Source organism: Pristis pectinata, chromosome 8, assembly GCF_009764475.1.
Source record: "Pristis pectinata isolate sPriPec2 chromosome 8, sPriPec2.1.pri, whole genome shotgun sequence".
NCBI classification, from domain to species: Eukaryota; Metazoa; Chordata; class Chondrichthyes; order Rhinopristiformes; family Pristidae; genus Pristis; species Pristis pectinata.
The window spans coordinates 1945849-1968924 of record NC_067412.1 but is presented as its reverse complement, the minus strand read 5'-3'; the positions used below and the strand labels follow the sequence as shown (position 1 = coordinate 1968924).

General features: G+C 53.4%; 1 protein-coding gene across 3 annotated transcripts in view; it reads left to right on the top strand.

Moving 5' to 3' along the window:
* LOC127573210 (SEC14-like protein 5) overlaps window positions 1–22976 on the top strand; it is a 31140-nt gene extending 8164 nt beyond the window's left edge. For all 3 annotated transcript variants that reach the window (XM_052021211.1, XM_052021213.1, XM_052021212.1), the window contains exons 3-16: window positions 703–852; window positions 1427–1558; window positions 1722–1850; window positions 3272–3512; window positions 7336–7448; window positions 10870–11059; window positions 11760–11848; window positions 12014–12084; window positions 12751–12922; window positions 15571–15705; window positions 15989–16126; window positions 16647–16895; window positions 19133–19308; window positions 20600–22976. In XM_052021211.1, coding sequence (XP_051877171.1) covers window positions 703–852; window positions 1427–1558; window positions 1722–1850; window positions 3272–3512; window positions 7336–7448; window positions 10870–11059; window positions 11760–11848; window positions 12014–12084; window positions 12751–12922; window positions 15571–15705; window positions 15989–16126; window positions 16647–16895; window positions 19133–19308; window positions 20600–20705 — 2091 coding nt within the window. In that variant the 3' untranslated portion in view covers window positions 20706–22976. The remainder of the gene's footprint in view (window positions 1–702; window positions 853–1426; window positions 1559–1721; window positions 1851–3271; window positions 3513–7335; window positions 7449–10869; window positions 11060–11759; window positions 11849–12013; window positions 12085–12750; window positions 12923–15570; window positions 15706–15988; window positions 16127–16646; window positions 16896–19132; window positions 19309–20599) is intronic.
* Window positions 22977–23076: the final 100 nt, after the last annotated feature.

The following is a 23076-nucleotide window of genomic DNA, read 5'->3' as shown; positions in this document are numbered from 1 at the left end:
GGATGTGGGGAGAAACCAGAGCACCTGAAGGAAACCCACGCAGTCACGGGGAGAACAGGGGGCGGATTGTCCCGACCGTGCTGGGGCTGTGAGGCAGCACTTCTGTCAGCAGGAGGAGGGCAGGGGCTGTGTCCATGCCTAACGTCCCTCTGTTGCTCATCTGCCAGAGAGGTCCTAGTTACCACAGTGGTGGGGTATTCCCACTGGGAAGCTCATTATCCCTATATATCACCATACAGGTAAGTTCTGTTATAACACCTGTCTCCATAACCTGGATTGGTCATAATGTGGTTGAGAGATTCGGGAACACTACTTGCATTACATGGGCCGTATCGCTTAGAGCATCATTGTGATCAGCAAAAACCTGTTTAAATCTGTGCTCTGACGGCAGCTGCAGCCCGTTCTGCTATAATTCAAGGTTTCTTATTAACGAAACTATTGTGTTGCAGCAGATCTACCTGTCAGCAGCTCTGGCAGTGTGTCTCAGCTGGTTCAGGGAGAGACTGCAGCCCAGCGAGAAGCAGAGAGAGAGGGGGAAGGGGAGAAGCAGCGAGTGGGTGATTTGGGCCGGAACCAGTTTGTGTGTTCTCGAGCCACTGAGTTCCTCCTGTGGGCTGTGTGTTGCTTCAGATTCCAGCATCTGCTGTCTCTATGTGTTCTGGGTGCTGAGTTGCTGAGAAATGGAACACTTCCCTATTCCAGGCTTATGAGAAGAGATTCCCGACATGCCCATTGATCCCGGTTTTCCTGGGAAGTGAGAAACTGAGTGAACACCAGAGTGAGGATGGATCACTGCACATCGTGGAGAGAAGCTGTAAGCTGAACGTGGAAGCCCCTCGGCTGCTGAAGAAGGTGAGTTGGAGCTGGAGTCAGCACATTTCTGTGGGCAGCGTCTCTGGGCCAGGAAAGCCAGACTCAGCTGGAAGCAGGTGGCTCTCCTGGGCTGGGCTGGTAGCATCTGACTTGGGATTAGACCCAGACTGGGATGGAGTGGGAACATTAGGCAGGATGCAGCAGAGGTAGGTTGGGGCACTGAAGCCTGTACGTCTGGGAGTCCTGCCTGTAACGTAGCAGCTGGTGTGTTGGAAGGAGATGTAATTGGACTTTTCAGAAGGGAACTGGAAAATACCTGAAGAGAAAAAGCATTTGCAAAGCTCTGGGTAACTGGAGAGCTGCTCAAAGGGCAGGCCCAGAAGGCTAGAGGATCTCCTCTGTCCCATTAAATTATTTTGATGAGTTATGTGGGATTAGCTGCTGCATCTGGGCTGCCATCAACGTGTTGGACGCGGGTGAAAAGTACTGACCACGTTCCGGGTCCCTGTGCCCGGAGCCTGGAGGTGGGCAGCACGTTGCCCTGGGCCAGACCTCTGGCTACTTTTGTCTTGCCAACTGCCTGTCCAACCCGACAAACTGTGGCCTGTTGCAGATTGCAGGAGTGGAACACGTTTACTTCATCCAGAAGAACACGCTGAACTGGAAGGAGCGAACCCTGCTGATCGAGGCTCACAATGAGACCTTCTCCAACAGGGTCCTGGTCAATGAGATCTGCAGTTACAGGGTGAGTCACAGTACAGAATCTGATGTCAAACCACAACCTCTCCCGTTTCCCATGCAGTCACTGCATCGCTGGAGGCTGCAGGTCCGTGCCCGTGCCCGTGTCCATGGAGTCTTGGGTCTGGTGGAGATCTGGGTTTAATCGTGTCTCCATTGCTGTGCTCCAGGTCCACCCTGACAATGAGGACTGGACATGCTTTGAACAGTCCGCATCGCTGGACATCAAGTCGTTCTTTGGCTTCGAGAGCACGGTGGAAAAGATTGCGATGAGACAGTACACAGCCAATGTGAAGCGGGTAGGGAGTCCAGTTGATGGTGCGGTTAGGGTCGAGGGAATCAGTGGTGGGAAGGAGTCTGGCAGGAATTCTGCATTGGACTGGCCTTTCGTCTGTGAATGGTGGGACCTGGGTTCACGTCCAGCCCCAGGTGAGCTGACAGAGACCTCCCTGCACTAGTTGTCAGGGAGGGAGTTTGGGATCCAGCACTCTGGCTAGTCCGGCCCGTCAGCTGGGTGGCCATTGCCCTTACACCCATTTCCCTACCCCTTGAAGGAGCAGGTAGCAGGCACACTTACCGATCACTGGATCAATGTTCCAGCTTCAGCCCGGAGTCGGGGAACTGACCAGTACGTGAACCCACCTTTGCTGGCACCTCCTTCTAGTGTGAGCCAACAATGTGCAGGAACGTGCAGCCCGGGTAGCTCTGCTGCTTATTGCGTGCTTCCCTGCAGAATGATCAGGGCAGGAACCCAGGTGGGTGGGGCTGGAGCTGGGGGTGGGGTGGGGCTGGGCAGTGCTGCCCACCATCGACTGGGTTCAGGTGAACGGGAACACCGGGTGGGTCAGGCCCACGTCACTGGAGATGTGGATGGTGGGGAGGGGGGAGTGCACCAGGGTGATGCAGACAGGCTGTGGTGTGGGGGTGGGCAGTGACGAGGGGGGGTGGAATGGAGAGGAAGAATTCCTGTTGTTGGAGGGGGGTCAACACTGGAGAGGGGAGCGGGGCTCGGGGCAGATGGTTGGGGCCGAGTGCATTGTGGTGTGGGGGGGGGGGTCCAGTGGTAGAGTGTCCTTGGACTGAGGGCTGTGGAGAGAGTGTGGGAGTGGCACGACTGGGGTGCTCCCCCATGGAGCCAGTAGGGACTAGATGGCAGAATGGCCTCCTGCTGTGACTCTGGGAATTCCTGTTTGGAAGTGCCAATGTTATTCCTTCTCTCCTCGCCCGAGGTCTGCGTTGGGGTGTGTCCTGCACTGAGGGTCTGTAAAATGCAAGGCAGCAACACTGGCACACCATTCGGCATGGGCACAGCAAGATCCCATAAACGGCAGGTGAATGGCTGGCTGAATAACCTGTTCCAGCAACACTGCCTGATCTGGTCCAGGACTCCGGGGGAGCTCCCCATCTGAAACCTTCCATCCAAATGGAGGTACAGGTGGGGGGGTTCAGGATCAACAATCCATCAGAAGGATGTTGGTTCCCCCTCTCCCCACCCCCTCCCCCAGCACTGCTCCCCCCTCCCTCTCCTCTGCCACTGCACCCCTCTACCAGCACAGTTCCCCCTCTACCTACCCTCTCTCCTCTGGCACTGCACTGGTTAATGGTCCCAGACTGGTTGGGTGACATATCCCGTTTCGCACTGCCCACCGGCGAGGTTCCTCTCCTGCCGTCACCCAGTGCAAGCTGCCGTTCCTTGCTGCTAGATTCTTCTGTGTTTCAGGGTAAAGAAGTTATTGAGCACTACCTGAAGGAGCTGACGACACAGGGCATCCGGCACCTTCCCCGCTGGGCTCCTCCTGAGCCGACCACCACAGCTGACATGGTGCTGGAGTCCAGTTGCCCTGCACCAGTGTCCTTGCCACCTCTCGGGACTGAGCCATCGGATGCAGAGACGGACAGCACTCCCGGAGAGGCAGTGGACAGCCTGTGTGAGCAGGAGAGCCAGCCCACAGCACCTGATGGTGAGTGTCTGCCTGCATCAACATCGGCCCCCACCCTGTGAGCAGAGAGAGAGGTGACACTAGGTGGTGTTTGCAGCCCTGGAGGTGGGCAGTTGTGGAAGTATGGGGGCTGCCAAAGGGGAGAGCATCCAGCAGTGACAGATGGTGGTAGAGCTGTGGATGTTGTCTACGTGGACTTCAGTACAGTGTTCAACAAGGTCCCTCATGGGGGCTCATCCAGAAGATTGAGATGCTGGAGATCCATTGTGAGTTGGCTGTTTGGATTCAGAACTGGTTTGCCTGTAGAAGAGAGGGTGGTGGTCGATGGAACCTATTCTAGCTGGAGGTCAGTGACTAGTGGTGTTTCGCAGGGATCCGTACTTGGACCCCTGCTGTTTGTGATGTATATAAATGACCTGGATGAAAATGTACACGGGTGGGTTAGTAGGCTTGTAATTGACACAAAGATTGGTGGTGTTGTGGATAGTGTAGAGGATTGCCAAAGGATACAGCGGGATATAGATCAGTTGCAGATATGGGCAGGGAGGTGGCAGATGGAGTTTAACCCGGGCAAGTGTGAGGTCTTGCACTCTGGGAAATCAAATGTAAAGGGGCAGTACACTGTTAATGGCAGGACCCTTAGAGCGCTGATGTACAGAGGGATCTTGGGGTCCAAGTCCACAGCTCCCTGAAAGTGGCTACACAGGTTGATAGGGTGGTAAAGAAGGCACATGGCAGGCTTGCCTTCATTAGTTGAGGCACTGAGTTCAAGAGTCAGGAAGTCATGTTGAAGCTTTGTAAAACTCTGGTTAGGCCACATCTGGAGTATTGCATTCAGTTCTGGTCGCCCCATTACAGGAAGGATGTGGAGGCTTTGGAGAGGCTGCAGAAGAGGTTCACCAGGATGCTGCCTGGATTAGACGGCAGTTGCTATAAGGGGAGGTTGGACAAACTTGGGTTGTTTTCTCTGGAGTGGTGGAGGCTGAGGGGAGACCTGATAGAGGTTTATAAGATTTTGAGAGGCATAGATGCATTAGACAGCCGGTATCTTATTCCCAGGGTCAAAATGTCTAATACCAGATGGCATGCATTTAAAGTGAGACGGGGAAAGATCAAAGGAGATGTCTGGGGCAAATTTTTTTAACACGGAGAGTGGTGGGTGCCTGGAATGTGCTGTGGGGGATGATAGTGGAGGATGATATGATAGAGTCATTTAAGAGGCTCATCAGCTCAGGAGTGTGTGTAGGGGAACACTTGGGATCTAGTGATCATAATTCCATTAGTTTCAAGGTAATTACGGAGAAGGATAGGACTGGTCCTCGGGTTGAGATTCTAAATTGGAGGAAGGCCAATTTTGATGGCATCAGAAGGGATCTGACAGCTGTGGATTGGGACAGGCTGATTTCTGGCAAAGAGATGTTTGGTAAGTGAGAGGCTTTCAAAAGTGAAATATTGAGGGTACACAAACTGTACGTTCCTGTTAGAATAAAGGGCAGGGTTAGCAGGTTTAGGGAACCTTGGTTATCGAGGGATATTGAGGCCCTGGTAAAGAAAAAGGAGGAGGCGCATATCAGGTACAGGCAGTTAATATCAAATGAGGTGCTTGAGGAGTTTAAGAAATGCAAGAGAACACTTAAGGGAGAAATCAGGAGGGCAAAAAGAGGACATGAGGTTGTTCTGGCAGATGGGGTGAAAGAGGATCCCAAGAGTTTCTTTAGCTACACTAAGAGCAAAAGGGTAGCAAGGGACAGTGTGGTCATCTGTGCATGGAGCCGAAAGTGATGGGGGAGATCTTAAATGAATTTTTTGTATCTGTATTTGCTCTGGAGACAGACATGGAGGCTATAAAACTGAGGCAAAAGAGTAGTGAGGTGATGGACGGTATCCAGATTATGGAAGAGGAGGTGCTGGCTGTCTTGAGGGAATTGGATAAATCCCCAGGGCCTGACAAGATGTCCCCTTGGATCTCGTGGGAGGCTGGTGCAGAAATTGCAGGGCCCCTGGCAGAGATATTTAAAATGTCCTTAGCCACAGGTGAGGTGCTGGAGGACTGGAGGATAGCAAATGTTGTTCAAGAAAGGCTCTAAGGATAAGCCGGGAAATTATAGGCTGGTGAGCCTGACGTCAGTCGTGGGTAAATTATTGGAAGGTATTCTAAGAGACAGGATATATAAGTATTTGGATAGACAGGGCCTGATTAGGGATAGTCAACATGGCTTTGTGCGTGGTAGGTCATGTCTAACCAATCTTATAGAATTTTTCGAGGACGTTACCAAGAAGGTCCATGAGGGAAAGGCAGTGGACATTGTCTACGTGGACTTCAGCAAGGCCTTTGACAAAGTCCCACATGAGAGGCTGGTCCAGAAGGTTAAGTCACTTGGCATTCAGGATGAAGTAGCCAATTGGATTCAGCATTGGCTTAGCGGGAGAAGCCGGAGAGTGGTAGTAGTTGGTTGTCTCTCTGACTGGAGGCCTATGATTAGTGGTGTGCCGCAGGGATCGGTGCTGGGTCTGTTGCTGTTTATCATCTATATTAATGATTTGGATGATAACATGGTAAACTGGATCAGCAAATTTGCAGATGACACCAAGATTGGGGGCATAGTGGACAGCGAGGAAAGCTATCAAAGCTTGCAGCGTGAGCTTGACCAGCTAGGAAAGTGGGCTGAAAAATGGCTGATGGAACTTAATGCAGACAAGTGTGAGGTGTTGCACTTTGGGATGACAAGGGTAAGACTTACACAGAGAATGGTAGGGCTCTGAGGTGTGCGGTAGAACAGAGGGACCTGGGAATACAGATCCATAGTTCCTTGAAAGTGGCGTTACAGGTAGATAGGGTCGTAAAGAGAGCTTTTGGCACTTTGGCCTTCATAAATCAGGCCATTGAATGCAGGAGTTGGGATGTTATGTTGAAGTTGTACAAGACATTGGTGGGGCCGAGTTTAGAGTATTGTGTGCAGTTCTGGTCACCTACCTACAGGAAGAATATGAATAAGCTTGAAAGAGTGCAGAGAAAATTTATACGGATGTTGCTGGGACTTGAGGACCTGAGTTATAGGGAAAGGTTGAATAAGTTAGGACTTTATTCCCTGGGGCGCAGGAGAATGAGGGGACATCTTATAGAGGTGTACAAAATTACGAGGGATATAGATAGGGTGAATGCATGCAGGCTTTTCCTTGGGTGAGACTAGAGCTAGAGGTCATGGGTTTAGGGTGAAAGGTGAAATATTTAAGGGGAATCTGAGGGGGAACTTCACTCAGGGTGGTGCGAGTGTGGGACGAGCTGCCAGCGGAAGTGATGGATGTGGGTTCAATTGTAACATTTAAGAGAAGTTTGGATAGGTACATGGATGGGAGGGGTTTGGAGGGATACGGTCGGGGCGCAGGTAGATGGGACTAGGCAGAAGATCAGGTGGGCATGGACTGGATGGGCCGAAGGGCTGTAGTGCTCTGTGACTCCGAGATAGGCACATGAACGTGCAGAGAATGGAGGGATGTGGACCTTGTGCAGGCAGAAGGGATTGGTTTAATTTGGGTCATTGGCTCAGTTAGTTCGGCACAAACCCTGTAGCTCAGGGTGAGGATGTCAGCTCCATTGTGCCCGTTCCTGCTCTTGAGATGAGCTGTTAAATCAGCCCCACTCCCTTCTCAGGCCCAAAGCTTACAAACCTGCCTTCACTTCCCAAAGTGCTCAGTAGTTGGACGACGGCACGCCTTGCCCCTCAGCTCTGCCACAGCCAGTGTGGGGAACCCTGGAAGGTGAGGGTGGGCTGCTCAGGCACGAGAGGCATCACCAGACTCCTGAGTTCTACAGTGACGTTGGGTTTACCTGTGTGCTTTACAGCTGACAAGCTAGATGCCGACTACATTGAACGTTACCTGGGACGGCTGTCTCCAATGCAGGAGAGCTGCCTGATCCAACTCCGGCAGTGGCTGCAGGAAACACACAAGGGCAAGGTGAGGGGAGGGGTGGGGAGGGGAGGGGAGGGGTGGGTACGGAGCAGCCACAGGGCTGCAGGGAGGGATGGGAACAGCCGTGTCAGTGCATGGGAAACAGAGTTGGAAATCCGGAGGGTGGGGAATGGGAGGCTGGCTCGGAAAGCTGCAATTATGGAGACTGGAATTATCAAAAATATGGGTGGATTCAGGACATCTGTTGCATGGAAGCAGTGGGTCTGCATTCTCCAGGAGCGCCTGGGGTTTGGTCCTGTGTACCTGCCTGGGGGTTGGACTGGATTCTTGACATGCAGCTCAGACAGCAGGGCGCGTCTCCCAGCTGATCGATTCCTCGATCTGAACCAAGACTAACAAACAGCAAGACATCCCACCAGTCCCATGATAAGTGTGCACTTGACACAGCCTCCTGTAAACTCTGGTGACAAATGAGTTGTTGCCTCAGTCCTGAATTTAAGACGGACTCTGGTCCTTGAGGTACACGGCAGCATAAAAACTCAAGAGCAGGACCCGACCAATCAACCCTCAGGCCGGCTCTGCTGGTCAGTACAACCGTGGCTGATCTGAAAACAGAAAACTGCAGATGATGGAAACCTGAGATATCAAACAGAAACTGCTAGAAACACTCAGCAGGTCAGGCAGCGTCTGTGGAGGGAGGAACGGTGAACATTTCAAGTCAAAGACCCTTTGTCAGAAGTAGGAAAGAGAGACAAAGGTTAGTTTAAAGTTGCAGAGAGGGTGTGATTGAGCAAAGGGAACATCCCCTACAGGAGGTGGCACAGTGGGGCAGCGGGTGGTGCTGCTGCCTCACTGCTCCAGAGACCTGGGTTCGATTCTGACCTCGGGTGAACTGTCTGTGTCGAGTTTGCACGTTCTCCCTGTTACTGCATGGGTTTCCCCCGGGTGCTCCCGTTTCCTCCCACATCCCAAAGACGTGCGGGCCAGTGGGTTAACTGGCTGCTGTAAATTGCCCCTGACGTGCAGGTGATGGGTAGGATCTGGGGAGTGTTGCTGAGAATTGGGGGAGGTAGTGGGTGGGTGATGGTCGCCACTGACTCAGTGGGCCGAAGGGCCAGGTTCAGCGATGTCTCTACAATGCTAGGGGTAAGGCTGGGGTTACCACGGGGACAAGCTGTAGATGAAGCTTGATAGTTGAATGAGACGTGAGTGAGAGAACACAAACAAAGGAACATAGCACCCCTCAGAGATCTTCTCCTTGTGTTTACCATCCCTGCCCCACCATCTCTGCAACTAGTTCCCTCTCTATCCCAATTCTGCTGAAGGGCCTTCAAGCTGCTGCATTAACCCTGCTTCTCCTCCACAGACGCTGCCTGACCTGCTGAGTGTTCCTACATTTCCTGTTTTTATTTATGACTGATCTAGACTTGACCTCAATTCCATTTTCCGCCGCCTTCGTGTAACTCTGGACCCCATTGGTCTGGAAGGATGACGACACCGGAAACATGGCTGCATGTTTATTGTGCCTGGATATTTGAGATATGTGCATTCTCTCCATCGCCTTCAAGCAACGTTCCCCACAGCCGCTGCTCGGCACACCGAGTCCTCCAGCAATTTGTGTGTTGCTCCCGATTTCAGCATCTGCCGTCTCTCGTGTCTGCCTGCTCCCTGGAACGGGGGTTGGAATACCCACAGCACAAGGTTGCCACTGGAGAGCCTCTGCTTTATTGTACAGAGGCGTTGGTCAGCGCTGTGAATGAATTCATGGATCACTGTCGTGTATCCCCAGTCCAAGTTCTGCACCCCAGTTATGTTCTCCTCTGTAGTCTTGTAGTCTGAGGCAGGTGACTGGAAACCAGAGAAGGTAATGTTCGTGTGTGTGTGTGTGTGTGTGTTCGCTGCATGTCGGGGTATGTTAGTTTAAGTGTTGTTCAACAGAACAAGGAAGACCGGTTTAAAGACAACTCGCTTTGTCCTCCAGACCACACCCTCAGATGCTGACACAACCCGTCACCAGATAAGCCATAACCTCGAACTTGATTGTACAGGCAGCCAGTCAGATGGACATCTTCACAGGGACCCCTCAGTGTGTAACAGGCCCTCTTCACCTTTATCTCATTCACTGGTCTTCAGGAGGACAGAGGCAGTCACCCCTCTACCCACCAAAGGCCATTGCTGGGGAATGTACACACACACACCCACACACACACACACACCACACACACCACACACACACACACACACACACACACACACACACACACACACACACACACACACCACACACACACACACACACACACACACACACACCACACACACCACACACACACACACACCACACACACACACACACACACACACACACACACACACACACACACACCACACACACACACACCACACACACACACACCACACACACCACACACGCACACACACCACACACACACACACACACACACACGAGAGATCTGCATGTGCTTGCTGTCTGGAGTGATCTGTTCCCTTGGACCTCACTGAAACCCCTGAGGACGACAGGCAGCTTCTGGACTAACCTGGAACGAACCAGGAGCAAATCGAGCCTTGTGTCAGCCTCAGAGACCAGGGGCGCAGCAGGTCTGAGTGTCTGTTCATGGAGAAGGTGGTTTTCTGTTTGACTGTGAGGATCCGCTGGATATCCCCTGTCACCCAGCTCCTGCTGTGTGTCCAGATCGGTGTAACCACCAGACCAAAGCACAGAATTGCAGTCACTGGAAATCTGAAATTAAAACTGAAAATGCAGCACCCACTCAGCAGGCCAGGCTGCAGGACACTCCTCTTCTGTCATCTGAGGTCACGCTGACACCTTCACCTTAATCCCAGTCCCACTCTCGCTCTGATCTCTGTCTTTGGCCTTCCAACATTTGATGAAAGCTCTGGACAGCACCTCACCTTCTGACTGAGCTCATTACAGCCTTCCAGATTCAACATTTCCAGCCATCCAGCCTCTTCATTCATGTTTCCACCACTCAGCTTGCTTCTCTCTGTCCTGGTCGTTTTGTCTTTGCATCTCCCCAGTGCCCCATTTGTTCCTCACTGACCTGTACCAAGCCCTTTCAGCAGCACCATCACCGCCACCAGCACTCCGTCTCTCCTGCTCTGCAGCCGACTGCAGATCTTCAATCATACTCTCTCCTCCCCCCACCCCTTCCTCTGCACCACCTCTAACTGTTCCCCATTCTGGGGAGAGGTTACTGCCTCAGTTTCTCTCTCCACAGAAGCTGCCTGACCTGCTGAGCGCCTCCAGAGTTTCCTGCTTTTATTGGTGTAACTGCAGTGTGTAAACTCAGTGTTCGGCCACATCCTGGGTTACGGGTGTGAAGGACGTGCCGGCATTGTGTCTTTCTGTGCCACAGGTGGGGTGTGTGTGTGTGTGTGTGTGTGAACACGGAGTGTCAAGTTTTGCCACTGTTGTGTTTTGCAGATTCCCAAAGACCAGCACATCCTGCGTTTTCTGAGAGCTCGAGACTTTAACCTGGAGAGGGCACGGGAAATCCTGTGTCAGTCCCTCACCTGGCGCAAACAATACCAGGTCGACCACATCCTCGAGATGTGGAGGCCGCCCCCGGTCCTGCTGGAGTACTACACGGGAGGCTGGCACTACCATGACCGAGGTAAACCACTGGCTCAGTGACCATCTGCACTCCGTGGGCCTGGGGCAGTGTTTGCCGGGGGGTCTGGCAAGGGAACAGCCCTGGAGTGGGAGGTGAGGGGGCGAGAGTCCTGGCACTCTCTGGATTGGGGGGGTGAGGGTAGAGGGGGGGCCCTGGACGCTCCTGGGGCAACTTCTCCGTCAGATGGGCAAACCTCGTCCTGTAGAGGTTCCTCCCCCTGCCTTGAGATGGGCCAGTGTGTCCTGGAGTGGTGTCCTGTAGGGTCCCGCCTGTAGGGTCCCAGGTGTCTGCTCCTCCTCCGGGGCCTGGAGACTGTCCTGGGTTTCCCAGGATTGAGGCAGCCCCAACTGATCGCCGGTGTCCTGAGGGAGCAGGACAGTGGGGGTGGGCAGGGGTAGATAGAGTTTACAGCACGGAAACAGGCCCTTCAGCCCAACTGGTCCATGCTGACCAAGATGCCCCCATCCAAGCTAGTCCCAGTTGCCAGTGTTTGGCCCACAACCTTCCCATCCATGGACCTGTCCAACTGTCTTTTAAATGTTGTTGTATCTGCCTCAACCACTTCCTCTGGCAGCTCGGGAGGAGGGAGCAGGGAGAGGGGTGCAGGGAGGGGGGAACAGAGATGGGGGGGCTGCCTGCAGCGGGTGGGGAGGGGGCCTCGGGCAGACCCCAGACTGACCCCCCCCTCTGCTCCCCACAGACGGCCGGCCGCTCTACATCCTGCGTCTGGGACAGATGGACACCAAGGGGCTGCTGAAGGCTCTTGGGGAGGAGGCCATTCTGCGGCACGTGAGTGACCCCGGGGTCGGTGATAGCCCCGACCGTCACCCCCCCACCACCTCCCCACTCTCCCCCAACACCCTCCCCGACTGTTCCCCCTCCCGACCGTCACCCCCGACCCCCCCCACCCCCTGGGAGGTGTCCTCTGACTGCCTGCTCTCCCTCTCTCCCCAGGTGCTGTCGATCAACGAGGACGGGCAGCGGCGGTGCGAGGTCAACACCCGGGTGTTCGGGCGCCCCATCACGTCAGTGGAGTCTTCCTGTGCCTCTCACATCCCCCCATCCCTCCCCCACCCCCTCCCCTCCCCTCCCCCACCCCCTCCCCCTCCAACTCCCACCGGCTCCCACTGGGACACACCCGTGGGGAGCGGGGGCTGAGGGGCAAGGGTGGGGCAGAGGGGAGTGAGGGGGTGGAGGGAGGGACAAAGGAGTGACGGGGAGGGGACAGAGAAGGGAATGAGGGGAGGGGAGAGATGGAGGGAAGGGAGGAGTGATGGGGAGGGGAGGGGAGAGGTGAGGGGCTGAGGGTCCAAGAATGAATGGAGGGAAGGAATTGAGGTGCTTTGGGACAGCGGAAAGGGAGGAGAGGGTGAGGGGTTGGGGGTGCCAGAGGAATGGGGGGGCACTGAGGTGTGGGGATAGGGTGGGGGTGAGGGGCAGAGGGGAGGGTGGGGGTGAGGGGCAGAGGGGAGGGTGGGGGTGAGGGGCAGAGGGGAGGGTGGAATGGGAAGAGGAAGGATTGTTGAGGGGCACAGAGGGCTGGGTGAGCGATGGTGGGTGGGCAATGGGTGGGTGATTGGGGCTGGGTGAGCGATGGGTGGACGCAGGTGGGGGTGGGGGCGGGCAGGCAACGGGTGGGTGATGGGGGCTGGGCGAACCGTGGGTGACTCTGGCGCCTGATCACTCGGCAGCTCCTGGACGTGCCTGGTTGACCTGGAGGGGCTGAACATGCGGCACCTGTGGCGGCCGGGAGTGAAAGCCCTGCTCCGCATCATTGAGGTTGTGGAGGCCAATTACCCTGAGACCCTCGGGCGGCTGCTGATCCTCCGAGCCCCCCGCGTCTTCCCCGTGCTCTGGACACTGGTGAGTCCCACCCGGGCCGGTTCCTGCCCTGCCCCTCGCTTACCCCCACTGCCCCCCCTGACTCGCCCCCTCCCATCACCTCCTGTTCCCATCGCCCCCCCTGGCCCCACCCCCTCCCCCCATTGCGGATCCCCCCACCCCCAGACCCTGCCCAACCCATCACCCCCCTGACCCTGCCCCCCCCCCTCATCGTCCCCTGACCCCGCGTGCTGGTACTACAACTGTGCCGGTTCTGCAGACAAACCTTTCCCACACGGCAGCCATGGAGAAGCTGCCCTTTCCGATGGGTTAATCCTCCGCTGACCGAGGACTGCCCCAGGACTGTCTGCACAGCATCGTCCTGGTTCCCTGTACATCGGGTTAACCATCACCTCAGACTGAACCAGTCCGGACACTGTGAGGTCCAGTCCGGAGACTGTGAGGTTCAGTCCACACAATCGTTTGATGATTTGACTTCAGCTCCTGATGAAACGTTGCTCATGGTAAATGTTCCTGTAAAACCACACGACCTCTGTAGAACCCATCAGATTCCATTAGGAAAGGAAGTCATAGATTCACACAGCACGGAAACAGGCCCTTCGGCCCAACTCGTCCATGCCAACTGTGTTACCCAGTGAGCTGGTCCCATCTGCCCGCATTTGGCCCATAGCCCTCTAAACGTCTCCTATCCATGGACTTATCTAGACAGCTTTTAAACGTTGCTGATGTGCCCACCTCAACCACTATTTCTGGCAGCTCGTTCCAAATACACGCCACCCTTTGTGTGAAGAAGCTGCCCCTGATGTCCCTTTTAAACCCCTCGCCTCTGACCTTAAACCGATGCCCTCTTGTTTTTAGAACCCCCTCCCTGGGGAAAAGACTGTGTGCTTTCACCCTGTCTATGCCCCTCATGATAAGATCTTTATTAGTCACATGTACATCAAAACATACAGTGAAATGCATCTTTTGCGTAGAGTGTTCTGGGGGCAGCCTGAAAGTGTCGTCACGCTTCCGGCACCAACATAGCATGCCCACAACTTCCTAACCCGTACGTCTCTGGAATGTGGGAGGAAACCGGAGCATCCGGAGGAAACCCACGCAGACATGGGGAGAACGTACAAACTCCTTACAGACAGCGGTGGGAATTGAACCCGGGTCTCTGGGTTAGTGTTACACTAACCGCTACACTACCGTGCCTGCAGAGGTCTTATACACCTCCATCAGGTCTCTCCTCAATCTCCTACGTTCCAGGAAATAAAGTCCTAGTTTACACAACCTCTCCTTGTAACTCAGGCCCCCAAGTCCAGGCAACATCCTGGTAAATCTTTTCTGCAATCGTTCTAGTTTAATGACATCTTTCCTGCAACAAGGTGGCCAAAACTGTCCACAATACTCACCAACATCCTATATAACTGCTCCATAACATCCCAACTGCTGTACTGCCTATACATGTACTGCCTGTACTCCTGTACATCCCAGCCCTGACTGATGAAAGCCAGTGTGCCAAACGCCCTCTGTCATTCTTGTTGGTTGAAGCATTTCTGGGAATTGCTTCAGGTGAGGGAGTGAAGGGGAGACAGTGAGTGATGCAGAGGAACAGACGGGGCTGGAGCGGATCTCCACAGATCTTTCAGGGTAGCAGGACAGCTCAATAATGTGTGAAAATAGGCACGTGGTCTGCCTCCCTTAGCAGTGGGGCACAGAGTGTATGAGTTCTAGATGGGCCACAGCTTGAGGTCATGGGTCTATCCCCGAGGTGGAGTTTGAGAGGTTGGGAAGGGGAAGAGGCAGATATTATTAAGGTGGGAACAAGAGTGGAAATAGGCAAAAATATCTTAAGTTTTGTTTCGGAGCAGGAAGCAGCAACGGTCAGTCATCGGTGTCCTGGGATGAGATTAGCGAGGGTCTGAAGCAGGGGCAGTTTCACATTCCCCTCAGACAGGCATAGCTCTGGGGAGAGATTGGATAGACTGGAACAGAGGAGGAGTTGGGGGTCTAATTGACAGCATCAAATTATTAGAGGCCTAAATAAAGCAGGAAAGATTTATTTTCTCTCGGTTGAGGGGTCAAAAACCAGGGGTGTGGATTTAAAGTCGTTGGTAGGAAGATTAGGGGAGAGGTGAGGAAATGTATCTCATACCCAGTGGGTGGTGGGGTCTGGAACTCTCTGCCTGAGGGCAGGAGAGGCAGGGACTCCTCGCCACACGTAGGCGATACCTGGACGTGTTTCAAGAGCTGTGAGCGCAGACCCGGGGTCACGCGGTGGGAGTAGGTTACAGACCTTGGTAAATCGCTTTATTATTGTCACATGTACCGAGGTACAGTGAAAAACTTTGTGTTGCATGCCATCCATACAGATCATTTCATCACATCAGTGCATTGAGGTGGTACAATGGTAAACAGCAGCAACGCAGTGTTACAGTTACAGAGAAAGTGCAGTTTCAACTGGGCTGTGTGCCCTTCAGTGCCACAGTTATTCTATGTGACTCCTGACCCACAGCAGCATGGCCAACCCCTAACAGTACTCAGTGGGGCCACACGGGACAAGGGCTGAGCTGTAAACATTGGCCTTGTCAGCGACACCTCGTGCAGTGGGTCCTGGCTGCGTGAGTGCAGACCCTCGGATCGCACCCACCCCCTGACCTGCCCTCGTCTCTTGTCTTTCTCAGGTCAGTCCATTCATCAACGAAAACACCCGTCAGAAGTTCCTCATCTACAGCGGCAGTAACTACCAGGGTGCGGGGGGCCTCCTCGACTACATCGAGAAAGAGTTCCTTCCCGACTTCCTGGGTGGGGACTGCCTGGTAAGAGCAGGGGAGTCGGTGTGGGGGGAGGGAGGGGGTACGATGTGGGTGAGATGGGTTTGGTGGGGTAAAGGGTCGGGGCACAGTTAGTGTTGGAGGGCTGGCGCTTCAGCTATGTCGCGGGCAGTGCGCTGTCGCTAACGCGGTGACTGTCGGAATCTCAGTGGCTCCGGCTTCCCAACCAGTGCGTGAGGTCGGGGGCAGTGTCTGTGGCCAGGGTTGGTCTCCTTGTGATAGCGGTACCCACCCACACTGTTTCAGGGTGTCTGTGCTCCACTTACAGTGCGACATCCCAGAGGGAGGAACTGTGCCCAAATCCTTATACCAGGCCGAGGAAACGCTGGAGAACGCTGATCACATCCGCCTCTGGACAGAAACCATTTACCAGTCTGCCAACATCTTCAAAGGAGCCCCACATGAGGTAAAGCCTCTCGGTGATTCACGCCTCGAGGTCATTTTCATGTTAGCCCTGCAGAATAAATTCTGTTCAATTTTATTAAGAGTGTGTAGACTTCATAAAGTCTATAGATATATAATAGTCCTTTCATGTGTTGTTATTCACATTATAAACCTAATCATTCCACTAACATAAAAGATAAGCATCACGACGTCAATTTTCCTGTGTCCATGTTCTGTGACCCAACACCACGTTGTATGTCTTCACCACCTCTGGGTCTGGTGGCCCCTCTGGCCCTCTGTGGTGGCTGCTCTGCACCCCAAGTACAGGAGAAGCTCCTTGAACTGGAGAACCAGCGGGTTTCGGGCAGACCGGAGTATGCCTTTCACTGGGCTGATAACTGCACAGTTACAAGGGACTGACCGTGCAGAAGGTCTGACACCCCATTGCCCCCCCCCCCCCCCCGCTGCAGCATAGGTTCACCCCCTCAAACGGTCTGTTGCCCCTGGTCCTGCTCTTAGTTCTGTGCTGGCTTGTTCTGCAGAAGGCGATTGAGATTCTGGAGCCCTCCTCAGTTATCACCTGGGACTTCGACATACTGAAGGGTGATGTGGTGTTCAACATCTTCCATTCCAAGCGAGCGTCTCCGGCCCATTGCAAGGACTCGGCCGGCTCGATCGGTGCCTTCGCTGTTGGCAACAACGTGCAGCTGATAGACAGGAGCTGGGTGCTGGGGAAGGACTACAGCTCTGTGGAATCGCCCCTCGTCTGTCGTGAGGGGGAGAGCATCCAGGTCTGTCACCCGAACACACCTCAGGCTTGCACTCGAGTAAAACCAGTGACGTAACACTCAGCGGTGTAGAGCAGCTAGCTCTTGAATTGGAATTTGGAACTGGAAATAGAATTGGTTTATTATTGTCACAGGCACCGAGATACAGTGAGAAGCTGTTGTTTGCGCGCCGTCCAGACAGACCATTCCACACATAATTACACTGTGGTAGTGAAAAGGAAAACAGACTGCAGAATAAGGTGTTACAGCTACAGAGAAGGTGTCTGAGAGGTCCGCTCAAGAGTCTGATGACAGTGGGATAGAAGCTGTCCTTGAGCCTGGGGGTGCGTGCTCTCAGGCTTTTGTATCTTCTGCCCAATGGGCGGGGGGAGAAGAGAGAATGTTTGGGGTGTTGGGGGTCCTTGATTATGCTGGCTGCTTTTGTGAGGCAGTGGGAAGTGTAGACCGAGTCCATGGTGGGGAGGCTGGTTTCTGTGATACGCTGGGCTGTGTCCACAACTCTCTGCAGTTTATTGTAGTCTTGGGCAGAGCAGTTACTGGACCAAGCAGTGAGGCATCTGGATAGGTGCTTTCGATGATTTCAAATGCTGAATGTGTTCCCGAGGTGTGTTTGAAGGAGTGATCTTTCACAATGCCCAGAACGGACCTGGTCCAAACAGTTCCTACCTCGTGTGGTTACCGACAAAAGTTAAAGGTGGCATCAGACTTGAGGCAAGCATAACACTGGGCAGACACAGGTGGCAGGTCAGAGAGTGGGACAGAATATAAGACAGCAATAAATGACTCCAACATTAATAAAAAGTGAGAGTACAAGACGAAGCTCACCAGAAATGTACAAACACTTAGCCAGATAGTTAACGAAGTGAGTACTAGGCCTGTAGCAAATGAGTCTGGGGAATTAAAAGTGAAAAAATAAGGAGGTGTCAGATGGATTAGACGGGTGTTTTGCATCAGTCCTCACCACAGCGGACACATTAATATCCCAGAGATAATGTAAAGCAGGAATTGGAGGAAGAAGCTCGGGGAAATTACAAGAACCGGGGAAGTGGTCCGACGTAAATCGTTGGAGCTGTAGCTGACAACCCCCCCCCACCACCCCACCACACCCCCCCCCCCCACACCCCTCCATCCCCCCCCCCCCAGGTCCTGGTGGATTTCACCCGATGGTCTTAAAAGAAGCAGCGAGTGAAATCGTTGATGTATTGGTTTTAATTTTCCAAAATTCCCTGGGCTTGGGACAGCTTCTGTTATAATGTATATGTTATAAAGTGACGAATCTAGATGAAGGGTCTCGACCCAAAACGTCAACTATCCATTTCCCTCCACAGATGCTGCCCGACCTGCTGAGTTCCTGCAGCGTTTTGTCTGTTGCTCCAGATTCCAACATCTGCAGTCTCTTGTGTCTCCTTTGTAAAGGGAGCTTCGTTCTGTATGAGCCTGGGAGTGTGTGACGGGACGGTGCGGGGGGAGCTTCACCCTGTGCCTGACCCCGAGAGTGTGTGACGGGACGGTGCGGAGGGAGCTTCACCCTGTGCCTGACCCCGGGAGTGTGTGACGGGACGGTGTAGAGGGAGCTTCACTCTGTATCTAAACTGTGCTGTCCTTGCACTGGGAGTTCTCTGTTCTTTGCCATTAACTGCATTTGGCGGACTTCAGTTTTGTTTTGTTTTCCAGGTCATGGATTGAGCAGCGTCCATAACTGGAACTGGTCTGTAATTGGAATTTAAACTGTTTTTCCTTCTGCTCTAACAACAGCTCAGGATTTAATGAAGTGAAGAATTCTGTTCTTGATTCCAAACTCATTTTCCATTTTGGGTTTAAAATGAATTCCGACTGATCGTTTTCTCATGAATATTTAAACTCTTCAGCTTGTAGTTCACGTTCTGTAGAGCTCGTTTTGCTTTTGGGCCAAGCCTTGAATTGTCACCACCACCACCACGATGTATTTATGTAATGTGTTTAATGTAGCAAAATATCTGGGGGGGGGGCAATTAAATGAAGGGTGAGCAAGCCCAACATTGCTGTCGGGAGGAGATGGGGCATTTGAAGGTGCCTCCTGTTGAGCTGAGAGGTCTGGGGAAGATTTGCAGTGTGCCTCCCCTCTCCCCCTCCTGTTCCAGCCTCTGGAGCAGGGTATGAGCCCACTAGTTGGGGTAAGAGGGAAGATCCTCTCAGAAGACGGAGCTGGTTGGAGGGGTGTGTGGTCTGTGAATCTCAGGTGCATTGCCGTCTGTCTGCAGGGTTCACACGTGACTCGCTGGCCTGGCTCCTACATCCTGCAGTGGAAGATGCTCAGCCCCAGCTCGTGTCCCTCCAACATCCCTCGTGTCGACGATGTCTTGGCGAGTCTGCAGGTTTCCTCCCACAAGTGTAAAATCATGTTTTACACTGAGGTGCTGGCGTCCGAGGACTTCAGGTGGGTGTGACTCTCCGGCACTGCTCCGTAACTGAGCCCTCTCCCTCCGTACACAGCCCCATGGGGGATTTGAACGTCTCTGGACAAGTAGCCCGGACCCCTGGGTTCTGAGCAGTTACTCAGCCACAACACCAGCCCCAAGGCTACACTTAAACCTGGCTAAAGGGTAGTCAGTGTAGGAGTCCCACACAGTCTCTGCTTAACGCCGGGCACTGTGTCGGCAGAGCCAAGGTTCAGGGGATGTAAGGGTGTTACCACAGGACAAAAGGAGGCAGCAGTGGAGTGGGATGGGTTTGGGTTGCTACAGGGGACAGGGAGGGGCAGTTACAGAGGAGGGGATTGCAGAGGGACAGGGGTTGGTGCAGGGGACGGAGGGGAAAGTGCAGGGTATGTGGAGTGTGGCAAACCCCTCCCTTACTGCACCCCCCCCTCTGTAACTGCCCCTCCCTGTCCCCCTCCATCCCCGAACCGACCCACACCCTAAATCACCCAGGTATAAGTGTAGCCTTGGTGCTGGTGCCATAGTTGGGTTACTGGGCTCAGAACCCGGGGGTCTGGGCTAATTATCCAGAGACGAGTTCAAATCCTGCTGTGGCAGAGGTGGCATTTACATTTGGTTACTAATCTGGAACTTGTAGAGAAGCCGACCATCGGTAACAACCACCACATACTACAGGACTGTCATCCAGAGATGACCCAGTTCACCGTCCTCTGGGGCAGGAGATCTGCCTTCCTCACCCGGTCCAGACCACAGCAGGTGATTGACCCTTAAATACTCTCAACTGACCCACAACTCTCTCAGCCGGGCTGTGGCTGCACTCACCTTCTGCAGCAACTGCCGTGACATCTCAAATACTGAGTACATTGCCTCTGTGTGTGCGTGTGTGTGTGTTGCTGCATTGATTTGGGGCCCAGTGTCTTTAATTGGGGTGACGCCCTTCCCCGAGAGCCGGTCTCAGCTCTGTCCTCGGTGGAGCTCAGCATGAGCAGCAGGTCTCCGTTGACCAGACGTCCGCCTGCTGATCAACCTCCAGTGATGACCTCTGTGTTTGAATAGTCTGGTTAATATCCTGTGGCCACAAAACAGATGGCAAGGCCATCTGAGGATGTGGAGTTGAAGCAGGTGGGCAGGGTTGAGGTCATGGTTGGCCGTCACCTTGCTGTGTGCTGGAACAGGCTGGAGGGGCTGAATATCCTCGGCCCGTCCCTGTGACCTGGCTGTGACGGAGCACTGCCGATGGACACTGGCTTCAACCACAGGGTGACTCAGGATGGTCCTTTCTCTTCGCAGGGGCTCCATGTCCAGCCTTGAGTCCTGTCACAGCGGATTCTCGCAGCTCAGTGCTGTCACCACCTCATCCAGCCAGTCCCACAGCAGCTCCCTCGTCTCCAGGTAGGGACCTTGCGGACGCAGAACGAGGCACTGATCAGGAAAGTGAACTACCTCAGGATCAGGAAGGGCAGTGGCTCCAACGCTCAGCACCAGCCCAACCCTCACACTCAAGTGTGATTACACTGACTTGTCAGGGATATTACGCCTCGCGAGTTTGGCGTCATGCTCCAGGCAGGAAGGGTGTTGTGGACTGACCAGCACACTCCTTCCCTGTCAGGAATCGTGTGCTCCAACACCGGGGCACCTCACGGCCCACCCACTCGCCCAAGGGCAGGCTGTTCCATCAGATACAACTGCAGAATACCTGGTAGCTTATCGTCTATTCTTGTCCTGAGCACTCAGCCGTGTGACCGTTCACACTGGCTCCCACTGACTACGTCCTCACGCCCGCCCTTCACTGCTTAGCTGGTAGGGTTTTGCCTCATTATAAGGCGATGTGCTGATTGGTTGAATCCAGTTGCCCTACAAATCAGACTCACTGTGTGCTGAACAAGGTGGTTTCACCTGTATTTCACTGATCCTCTTTGGGATCTTACTTATCACGGCCCCAACTATTTCCACTGGAATCCAGTTCATTTCTGAGCTCTGGGTGCTGTGTGAGCCTCTCCCTGGAGTGCTAGGACTCCAGATGTGGTCACCAATGGTCTATGCAAAATTAGGAAAATTAGCTTCCTGTGTGTGTGCGTGCGTGCGTGCGCGGGGAGCTGAGAGTGTTAATGTTTCATCTCCCTTTCAAAACCCGGCTTGCTTATCAAGGCCAGTGTTTCCTGAACCTATGAACTTTGCCCTAGCCTTCACAACTGAACCACAGTTGCCTCTGCTACCTCTCTCAAAGTTTAATTAATCCGGCTCCCTCAATGGGACACTCCCTCTTGTGCTGCCTCTGCCCTGCACACTGCTCTCCAGTGCCTGATCCATATGGTGGATTTTGATATCCACAACTGGGTTGACAGATCCCCTTGAACTTTGTGCCCTGCGACTGCTGCAGCCACAGCACAAATTCCCCAGAGGAATTCTATCCACAGTGCAGGGTGAACTGCTGCAAGAGTCTGTTACAGCTGGGCCTGGTTACAGGGGAGGGGAGGTTTGCTAATCCCCACGGTTAGATTCTCTGCTGAGGATTTTAGAGATCTTGAGCACCTTCCTGCTACAGGGGTGTAACAGCTAAGAGCTTCTGTGGTGGATGGTGGGACCCCCACCCTCAGGCCTTGAATTTACAGAGAGAGCAGTAGGCACGTTGTGGTTCTGCAACAGGATTTGGTTTGAGTGAGTGGGTGAAAACCTGGCAAATGGAGTTTACAATGTGGGAAGGGGCGAGATCGTGCACTTTGGTACGAGGAGTCAGAACATGTTATTATTTAAATGGAGAGAGACTGCAAATGAGTGAAGTTCAGAGGGATCTGGATGTTTTAGTGCGTGAATCACAAAAAGCTAGCAGGCAGGTAGATCCAACCAGGCAAATAGAAGTTGGCCTTTGCTGCAAAGGAGTTGGAGTTTACGAAGTGGGAGGTTTTGTACAGATGTCCAGAGTGCTGGTGAGGTTGCACCTGGAATACTGTGCACAGTTTTGGTCTCCTTACCTAAAAAAAATAGTCCAAAGGAGATTCACCAGGGTAATTCCTGGGGTGAGAGGATTGTCCTATAAAGAGAGGCTGGACAGGTTGGGTCTGTATTCCTTGGAGTTTAGAAGAATGAAGGGTGATCTTAGGGTACAAGCTCCTGAGGAGGGTGGATGTTGGGATGTTTTCATTAGGGGGGAGAGACTCGAACAAGCAGAAATAAAGGGCTTGTCATTTAAAACTGAGGTGTGTAGAAATTTCTTCCTCAGAGGGGGGTGAATCTCTGAAAGCCTCTGTCCCCGAGGGTGGTGGAGGCCAGACCATTAGATATAATTAAGGTGGAGTTGAGGCCATGATATTGACTGGTAGGGCAGACTCGAGGGGCCAAGTGGCCTGTTCCTGTTCTGAGGTTCTTGGATGGAGCTGTGCAGCACCTGGTTAGGCGGGAACTAAGGACCACATCTGTCTCTCTCCAGATTATAACTGTGACCTCCCAATAACGGAGAGAAAAATAAATTCCTTTCCCACATTTGCCAGTGTTAATTAAAGGCAAGGCCCTCAGCTCTGATGGAGGAGGGCTGTTCGACTCGAGGGTGGATGAGTCGCCAGGGGAAGGCGTAGATTTCAGCTCAGGGAATGAACTCTAACCAGAAACCAGATAATCTTAAACATCTCTACAACTTCAAGGCAACAGTGGGAATACATTTCATGAGCTGATCCTCTGTCCTCCAGAGTTTGACCCCAGATCATCTTTATAACAGTGAGCCTCACCTCATCTGAATGCACTGTAACCACAGCCTCGGGGAAATTTTTATT